At 36.5% G+C, this 9,529-nt stretch overlaps 1 protein-coding gene across 12 annotated transcripts in view; it reads left to right on the top strand.

Moving 5' to 3' along the window:
- Positions 1-9,529, top strand: part of FRY (FRY microtubule binding protein) — a 347,615-nt gene that overhangs the window by 236,434 nt on the left and 101,652 nt on the right. For all 12 annotated transcript variants that reach the window (XM_035003581.1, XM_035003580.1, XM_035003582.1 and 9 more), the window contains 6 exons: positions 687-744; positions 1,605-1,696; positions 1,983-2,155; positions 3,263-3,423; positions 4,593-4,703; positions 8,902-9,056. In XM_035003581.1, coding sequence (XP_034859472.1) covers positions 687-744; positions 1,605-1,696; positions 1,983-2,155; positions 3,263-3,423; positions 4,593-4,703; positions 8,902-9,056 — 750 coding nt within the window. The remainder of the gene's footprint in view (positions 1-686; positions 745-1,604; positions 1,697-1,982; positions 2,156-3,262; positions 3,424-4,592; positions 4,704-8,901; positions 9,057-9,529) is intronic.

Raw genomic sequence — 9,529 nt, 5'->3', positions numbered from 1 at the left:
AGATAGATAGATAGATAGATAGATAGATAGATAGATAGATAGATAGATAGATAGATGATCAAACTTATTTTTACTTCACTAGAGAAAAGGTTTTGATGAAAACCTCATTATTATAATACTTGCCATAATTTGCATTTATCCTATAGCTCAAATAAGGGGTTTATCTTTGAACCTCCAAAAACACTTGATTTTAAAATCAACTGTCAGTTCCCTGAGCACAGATCCCAAAAGTAGTGCCATGACAACTGCCCCCGTCTCTTTTGCTCTAGTTAGACTGAAAATGTCTTCTGTGAGGGACTCGATTTTGTTTATCTTCATCCCCACTGCCTGTAGTAAAGTGTTTTGATTTTAAGAGTCACTTACAAAATATTGTTTGTTTTAGCCATTTAGAGAGGGTATTTTGCCATAGAGGACTCCAGAACAGGAAATCAGAATCAAGTCAACAAATATGTATTGAGCCAAAATTATATACGTAACACTGGGATGAAAACCAGTAATACAAAGCTTAGGCCAATACCTAGTTCCAGTTCACCACGTGACTGAGAAACAGAAAGGCCAGGGTGCGGCATTTTGAGGTCAGAAGCAAAGTGAGAAAAGTACATGACTTAGGATTGAATGGATATATTTGGTGACAAAGTTGGTGTCAATAATAATGAACTTCAAATGTTGACATTTTTCCTCCGTAGAGAATTGGTAGAAGAACTTCATCCATTAATGAAAGAAGCTCTGGAACGAAGACCAGAGGTAAGATTTTTAATTTAAATACTTCATGCCTCAGTTTATTTGGACAGTGGTATAAATTTAGATCATACTTAATGGTTTCCCCTAAAAAAAAAAAAAATACAAACCCCCAGAATGCCTTTAACAGTGAATCTTAATATTTTAAATTTGTTATTTTTATTATTGCTCAGTATTTGAGTTATTTAGTATAATACGGTTCCTATTTTAAAAGATTTTGTTCTAAACTCATGAAGGCAAAACAACCTAGATAGTCCTATGTATGTAAAAATATTACGTCCTTTTGCAGGAGGTTTGAGTTGATTGAATTTTGGGTTTTAGCTGGTTTACTTATTCTTCACAAGGAGTTGGATGGTCAAGAATATCATTTGTTTCATCTGGCGTAGGCAGCATTTTCCTCAACATTATCTTCCCTGGTGTGAACTCTGAAAAGGACAAACTTACAATGTATCAGGATAAAAAATAAAGAATACTTCCCATATAGTAGATAAGATAGAAGAAGTAGCAGAATTTTAGCAGTGCGACTTGCATGACCAGAACTGGTGGGATTCTTTGTGTCCACTGTCCCTGTGTTTCAGTGACTCCGTCTTTCAGTAGTTGCTGGAAGCATCTAGGAAATGAGGCTGATTAGTTCTCAACATTGCCACCTTGTAAATATTTATTGACCCACTTAGGATCTGTTTCTTTTAGAGCCTGTAATAGCAAGCATTTTCTCTAAGGATTTGGAAGAGAGAAAAATACCCTCGTCTTTTATGTTTAGGAAATTGAGAATAGCTAGATGATGCTTTTCTTTAATACAGTTTCCCAAAGCAAAGTTATTATTGTTTTGCCCACGTGCATAAATGGTATTACCTCTTTCTACACAGAATAAAAAACGCCGAGAACGGCGGGACTTGTTAAGGCTACAACTACTTCGAATTTTTGAGCTTCTGGCTGATGCAGGTGTCATAAGTGACAGGTAGGGTGAAAATTCGACTGAGTTCATCTCTCCTCAACACTTTTTGCCTCTCTTTCTTCCTGTCCTTCTTTCCTTTTTTTTTTAAATATGTTACCTTTAACTTTTACTCAGAAAAGTCCAAAAAAGCTTGTTGTTGTTGTTTCATATTTATTTACACTGCCTGTGGGTCAGGAACAAATTTAGTGTGCGAGTTCTGACAGTGAATCTTATTTTCCATGAAGCATTTACTACTCTAACATAAAGACTAATCATCTGAAAGCTTAATTTTTTTTTTTTTTAATTCCAGCACAAATGGAGCCTTAGAACGGGATACTCTAGCCCTTGGAGCTTTGTTCTTAGAATATGTGGATCTGACCCGCATGCTCCTAGAAGCTGAAAATGACAAAGAAGTAGAAATTCTTAAAGATATCCGGGCACATTTTAGTGCGATGGTCGCCAACTTGATTCAGTGTGTACCAGGTACAGCGATGCATCACTGTGAAGTCCCTTCGTGCTTGAAAAACCCTTTGTGTTCCTCACTGCTCTGCTTTCCTCTTTCATCCTATGGGCCTGTGTGCAGGTCTGGGACGGGGTCCTTCATTTATTTTGAACTACTTGGGAATACACATGGGAACAGATTGTGGTAATTCAGCACAGAGTTGGAAAGGCAACAAGAGGAGTTAAATTTGGCTTTGTGCTTATCCCATTATTTCTATTCTTTGTTTGGGTTCCCATCTGAAAATGAATCTATGCAATCTCCAGAGGAAGGAAGTAATTCAGGGAGAACATTCACAGAGGCTTCATTTCTTCCTTCTCATTGTGTTCGTCTGTGAACATGTGATCCAGCTCCACAGTATTCCTCCTCTTGACTCTCCCAGCAACCCGTTCTATAGAATTCTATACAGCTTAGTAAATTATACCATTGAGAGGTTTGGTTTTTTTCCATAGAGCAAATGGGTATGAAACCTTTTCATCTAATAAAAGCATAGAGAATAAAAATAGCTGGCCAGTGTGGTATAAAAATTACTGTATTTAAAAATGTTGACATAACTAGAAAAGGTCACAGTTCAACTGGTTCTACTTTTTCCATTATTTTGATGTTGCAAAACCTTCTTCTTACCAGTCCTCCTCCTCTTGGATGACCCTAAGTTAAGATTTGAGTGGACTTCTTCAGTTAGAGTGTGTTTGTTTCAAATGGAGGTCTATACATTATATTTCACGGTACTTTCAAAGACGGGCGGCAGTAGTCAAAAGAACGTTTGCTCTGTGAGAAGCAGCTGAGTGGGAGGTATTGCAGTTTTCCTCGACATTGATTAGAAAGTGGTGTCTGCCAGTCCACTTTTTCTTTCTGCTTCCCACTCTGGACAAGGTGTCACCGACTGCAGCATGAGGAGAGGACTCTACACTTAGAGAGAAAATTAGGCTTGCCTTCTTAAATGCTCCTTTCATTACCTAAAGAAAACTCGAGTTAGGAAATAAAATTACTCCTTTTCTCAAAATGTAAGAATCATGTATAATAGTGACGTAAACTGTATTCACTATACTTCTCAGTCTAGGAGACTCTTAACTCTGTGTTTTTCTCTCTAGTTCACCACCGAAGATTTCTGTTTCCCCAGCAAAGCCTGAGGCATCATCTTTTCATCTTATTTAGCCAGTGGGCAGGACCCTTCAGCATTATGTTCACCCCTCTGGATCGCTACAGTGATAGAAATCATCAGATTACAAGATACCAGTATTGTGCATTAAAGGTAGGGCAACTTTGTCTCGGGGAATAACTTTTGTCAGACCGTCTCTCCTTAAATTAACAACCTTTCCTTAAACTGACAGCCATGCCTTGAATAAGGTTAAAGTAACTAATATGATATGATAAAATATACATGCACATGCAATACACACACACACCCAGAAATACATAAGCTGATTTTTTAAAATTCCAAAACATACGCACGTCAACGTAGACAGATAGTTGTGTATAAATATGTACATATTCCAGTTGGGCTCTCAGTTTCAAAATACAAAACTTTTCCCAGCTCTCACTTTTATCTAGTGCATGAGAACCACATGGTTTTGCTTATTTACCTCTAAGTAACTACCTTGTCAGTTAGCTTTACAACCTGCAAGATCTCTGTTACCTCAAATGCAGAATCCACCAAAAGCCACATTCCCTTTTTAGTCTCCTATTGTAGAAGACTCCCCAAAATAAATTTCCACAAATAGGGCTATTCAAAAATTTCACAAGCATGATTCCTTACAGCCTAATGACCTTTAGAAAACTGTGTATTGGCTCTGTCATATATACTGGAAGTTTGCTGACTCTCCAGTTGACTCTTGCCTCAGTGAAGCTGATTTAAACCATGGCCCTCATAGTCATGGCGACCTACTAATTACAAAGTGAATCAAGATCACCCCTTCTCTTGCATTCCCTTGCTTGCTCTCCTCCTCCAAGTAACTAAAGTTTATATTCCTAATTTTTTCCTTTGATTAAGAATCATAATTATTTATTTCCATGTTTTCCATGGTTTGTCAATTTAGTACATTAGTCAAATATTTGTCACCAAAGCAAAACTTGAAAAGCTGTATTTACCTTATAAAGCAGAACTTATTCATGTAAAATCACTGAAGGTAAGTTTTAAATACTGTGAAACGGTCATTTCATTGTGAGTATCTTACTCTTTCATCGTAAAGATTTGTTATCATCATAAAGTTTTATGTCCATGAAGTTAAATATATGGCTTTTAATTCTTACTTAAAAATCCAAAATTGGGAATCTGGTCCTTTTTATTTAATCATCTTGTGAAAATAACTGCTTTAGAACACGCTCATCATTTACAAATGTGGTAGTTATGTTTTAGGGAGTCGGTTGTGTGTTACTAGATCATTGCCGGTTTCGTTCCATGTTGGGTGGTTTCGTCATCAGGCAATGTCAGCGGTGTTATGCTGTGGCCCTGTGTTCGACAACGTGGGCCTTTCCCCGGACGGCTACCTGTACAAGTGGCTTGACAACATTCTGGCTTGTCAAGACTTACGAGTAAGTATTAGCCAAAAATACATTGTATTTATTTGTTTGTTTGTTTGTTTTGTGTGTGTGTGCGCGTGCACACACACAACACAGAGACTTACACTTCTGTGGCTGATTTGAAGATCATTCTGTGAATGATGCTCATGCACTTTAGTAACCCGATCAAGGCTGATCACCCTAGACATAATGATCTTCAACATCAGCCACAGAAGTCTAGGTCTCTGTGTTGCACACATTACACTATGATGCATCAGGATAAAAAACACAACATACTTACCAAAGTTGACCATCAGCTGGGCCCGAAAGCAAGTCTCCATGAAGAGCATATGATTGAAATGACACAGACTATTTTCTCTACTCACAGTGACAATAGGCTAGTAATCAATAAGAAGAAGATAATTAGGGTGCCTGGGTGGCTCAGATGGTTAAGCGTCTGCCTTCAGCTCAGGTCATGATCTCAGGGGCCTGGGATCGAGTCCCACATCGGGCTCCCGGCTCAGCGGGGAGCCTGCTTCTCCCTCTCCCACTCCCCCCCCCGCTTGTGTTCCTGCTCTCGCTATCTCTCTCTCTGTCAAATAAATAAATAAAATCTTTAAAAAAAAAAGAAGAAGAAGATAATTAAGAAACGCTCTTCCAGATAACTAGTGAGTCAAAGAACAAATAACAATAGAAACTGAGAATTATTTTTTACCTGAAGAATAACAAAATACTACATACTAAACTTGTGGGCTGTAAATAAAGCCTTGCTTAGAATGAAACATATAGCCTTGATTATATATATTAGAAAGAAAAAAGGCTGATCATCAATGACCTAAGCATCCATCTCAAGAAGTTATAAAAAGAATAGCATATCAAACTGAAAAAAAAGTATAATGAAGGGAATAATAGAGATGAAAGGAGAAATTAATGAAAAAGAAAAAAATTAATAGAGATGATAATTTAAGTCAAAAGTTGAATTTGTTAAGACTAATATAATTAATTCATGGCAAGTCTGATCAAGAAAGAGAAAAGACACATGTCACCAACATCAGAAATATAAAGGGGACATCCCTACAAATGGTAGATATTAAAAAGAAAAAGAGAACATATGAACATATTTGTGCCAATAAACCTGAAAATTTAGGTAAAATGGACAAATTCCTAAAAAAAACACAACCCAAAAAGGAAAGAAAATCTGAATAATCATATAAGTAATAAAGAAATTTTACCTGTAATTAAAAGTCTTCCTACAAGGAAAACTTTAGGACCAGATGGCTTTACTGATGAGTTTAACATTTGAGGAACAAATTGCATCAATTTTATACAAAACCCATAAAGAGAAAACAGCTCAAGAAGAAATACATCCCAACATATTTTATGAGACCAGCATAACATTATTACTAACACCTGCCAAGGATTTAACGGGAAAAAAAATTAAAAGGCAATTTTATTCAGGAGCATAGATACAAAAATGTAAATAAAATATAAGGAAATTGAATTTGATGATATATAAAAATGATTCATCATGATCAAGTTGGCATTATGCAAGAACTTCAAGATTGATTTAATGTTCAAATAGTCATCAATTCTTAGTATGTTAATTATATTAATAGAGCCTCAAGAAGAAAATACATGATCATCTCAATAGATGCAGAAAAAGCATTTAATGAAATTCTACATTTATTTATGAGAGAAACTCCTAATAAAACTAAGAATAAAAAAGAACTCTTAGTTTGATAAAGGGCGTCTAAAAAAAAAAACCCTATTATAAACATCATACTTAATGGTGAATATTGAAAGTATTCCCTGAGATTGGAATGACCAAAGATGCTTGCTTTCACCGCTTCTATCAACATTATACTGAAGATCCTAGTCAATGCATTGGGAAAGAAAAAATAAGATACCAGGAGTGAAAAAGAAGAAATTATAGATATAAATGTGAAAGCTAAAAAAACTGAAGTTTCTAGAAAATAATACAAGAATACAGGAGGAAATCTTAATCCCTGGGGTCTAAGTAAGGTTTCTTAAACAGGATGCAAAAATTCCTAATTGTAAAAAAAGACCAGTTAATAACTTCCTCCAAAAGACACCATTAAGAATGTGAACAGGCTAGCTACAGAGTGAAAGATGTTTGCAAGATAAAACCAGCACTTCTTATCTAGAGTATATCAACGATCCCTTCAGATAAATAAGATAGAGACATCCATAGAAAAATGAGCAAGTGACTTAAACAAGCAATTTAGAAAAGAGGTTATTTCAATGGCCAATAAACATAAGAAACTGTTCTCAAGCTCATGAGTAATCAGAGAGATGCAGACTCACCACAGGAGATACTACCTCAAATCCACCAGAATGGTGAAGATTAAAAAGATGGACAATGTCGACGAGGAAACAGAGCCACAAGAACTCTCATAGAAGGCTACAGAGAGTAGAAATCGGAATAACCACCTTGGAAAACTGATTGGCATTATCTACTAAGGTTGAACATAAGACACCCTACGACCCAGCAATTGTACTCAGATATATATTTCATAAAATATATATCCAGTATGTGCAACATAAGACATGTACAAAATTGTTCAAAGCAGTATTATGAAGTCAAAAGCTGGAAACACCCAACGTTGATCAGTATAGAATGAACACATTGTGAAATAATCATATATCAGAATACAACAGTGACAATGAATGAATGTGGATGACTCTCAAACATGAGTTGTATGAAAGAAAACAGACACAAAATTATAATCTATATAATTCCATTGCAGAGAGTTCAAAACAGCCCAAACTAACCAATGGTGGTGGAAGTCAGGATAGTGGTTCCTTTGGAGGAGAGAGAGACTAGTGATAGGACAGTGCATAAGGCTGGCTTAAGTGGTGCTGGTAATGTGGTATCTACGTCTGGTGTTCACACTGGGGTGTTCAGTTACAGTAACTCACCATTTACTTGTGAATTATATGCTATATATCTTACACTCCAAAATAAGATTTCTAAAGCTCAGTAAAAACTTGCTGATTTTCTTTCACGTCAAACTAACTTCTTAATGAAATGTTATTTTTAAGTCCTTTGTAATAGTATCATTAGCTTTTATCTGCTGCTAATTACTTAAACCTGTGGGGAACTAGGCTGATGATGTTTGGCCATCCAACGAGAATATTGCTCCCATCTTCGTCCACACCCTATTGTTTAAAAAAAAAAAAAAAAAGCCAGAACCTTTCCTTCTCCACCTGGTCGCAACTGGCAAGAGAAGGAAACAGAAGGAGACAGGAAAATGTTACTCTCTGAAGGGAATATGGCCTCCAGGCACCAGGCTTCTCCTGGACAAATGTGACCATCCAGTATTTGAAAGTAGCTTCAGGAACGGTCAATAAAGGATCCATTAATTCTGTCTGGTATGATGATCAATTCACATGAGAGTCTATGATTAAGAAGAGTTTATAGGAACTACATTTCTTTTTAAAACATTGCCAGCTAAGTTTAGTAATCAAGCCCCATAAATATATTCTGATTTTTTTCCTCAAAAGACTTACACGCATAGGGGCGCCTGGGTGGCTCAGATGGTTAAGCATCTGCCTTCGGCTCAGGTCATGATCCCAGGGTCCTGGGATCGAGTCCCGCATCGGGCTCCCTGCTCCTTGGGAGCCTGCTTCTCCCTCTGCCTCTCTCTCTCTGTCTCTCATGAATAAATAAATAAAATCTTTAAAAAAAAAAAAAAAAAAGACTTACACGCATAAAGGCCATCCTTTGTATACTTAATTTTTAACAAAATACATACATACATACATAACAAGATACAAAAATATTTTAAATGCAATAAGGAAACATTGCCAACAAAGTCTTTATTACCTTTTCAGAATTAAAATTTAAGAATAAGTGAACCCTATATATGACACATTTACACAGTCTGATTTAGTTTATACATACATTTCAGTTTTCAGTTGCAACTTTGCATCCTCTTAAAGAAGAATATGCGGAATAAAAATTAAGATGAAGGGACACATGGATGACTCAGTCAGTAGGGGGCACAACTCTCGATCTTGGGTTTTGTGAGTTCGAGCCCCATGTGGGGTGTGGAGATGACTTAAAAATAAAATCTTAAAAAAAATTAAGATGAATACTCTGTCTCCACTTTCATTTTCCCCAGTTTATGTTGGCTAAGCATGATTTTGTGTCTTTCCCTGGAATAACTTTTCATTAAACATGAATAATTGCTTTCCTCCATGTATTCAGGTTCATCAACTTGGCTGTGAAGTCGTCATCTTGCTATTGGAACTTAATCCCGACCAAATTAATCTTTTTAATTGGGCAATTGACCGATGCTACACAGGTTCCTACCAGCTTGCATCTGGCTGCTTCAAAGCCATAGCAACTGTGTGTGGAAGCAGGTATGAATCCTTGTAAGTGAAAGGTTTTTAAGTGGCAAGTACAATGAAAGTTGCTCTTCATGATACGAATATGTGAGGGCTGACGGTTTTGCAATTATCTGAGCAGAGTAAATTCTAAAGAAATACACAATGGCCAATATTTCCCCAGCAGATAGACCACTCCCTATAAGTCTGCAGCTACAATGATTTTTCTCATTCTCCTGAAGAATGATTTGTCCTTATAGCATCCTTCTTATTAATTGCCCGGAAGTTCACAGGAACGAATACGAGCAGGATTTGAAAATGATAAAGAAGGTACATTAAAGGAATTAAAGGAATTTCTAGAAATGTTTATGACAGGTGTGAACTGTAAGCCCTTTAGCCATCCTGAGACCAAACTAAACCCAGGAAGCAATGTAAGAATGTTACATCGCTCTATTAAAAAAAAAAAGTAATGGCCACCTGGGTGGCTCAGTCGGTTAAGCATCTGCCTT

This window comes from Mirounga leonina, unplaced genomic scaffold (assembly GCF_011800145.1).
Source record: "Mirounga leonina isolate KUSES-001 unplaced genomic scaffold, KU_Mleo_1.0 Mir_127, whole genome shotgun sequence".
Taxonomy (NCBI): domain Eukaryota; kingdom Metazoa; phylum Chordata; class Mammalia; order Carnivora; family Phocidae; genus Mirounga; species Mirounga leonina.
The sequence above is the reverse complement of the archived record's forward strand: the minus strand, read 5'-3'. Positions and strand labels throughout refer to the sequence as shown.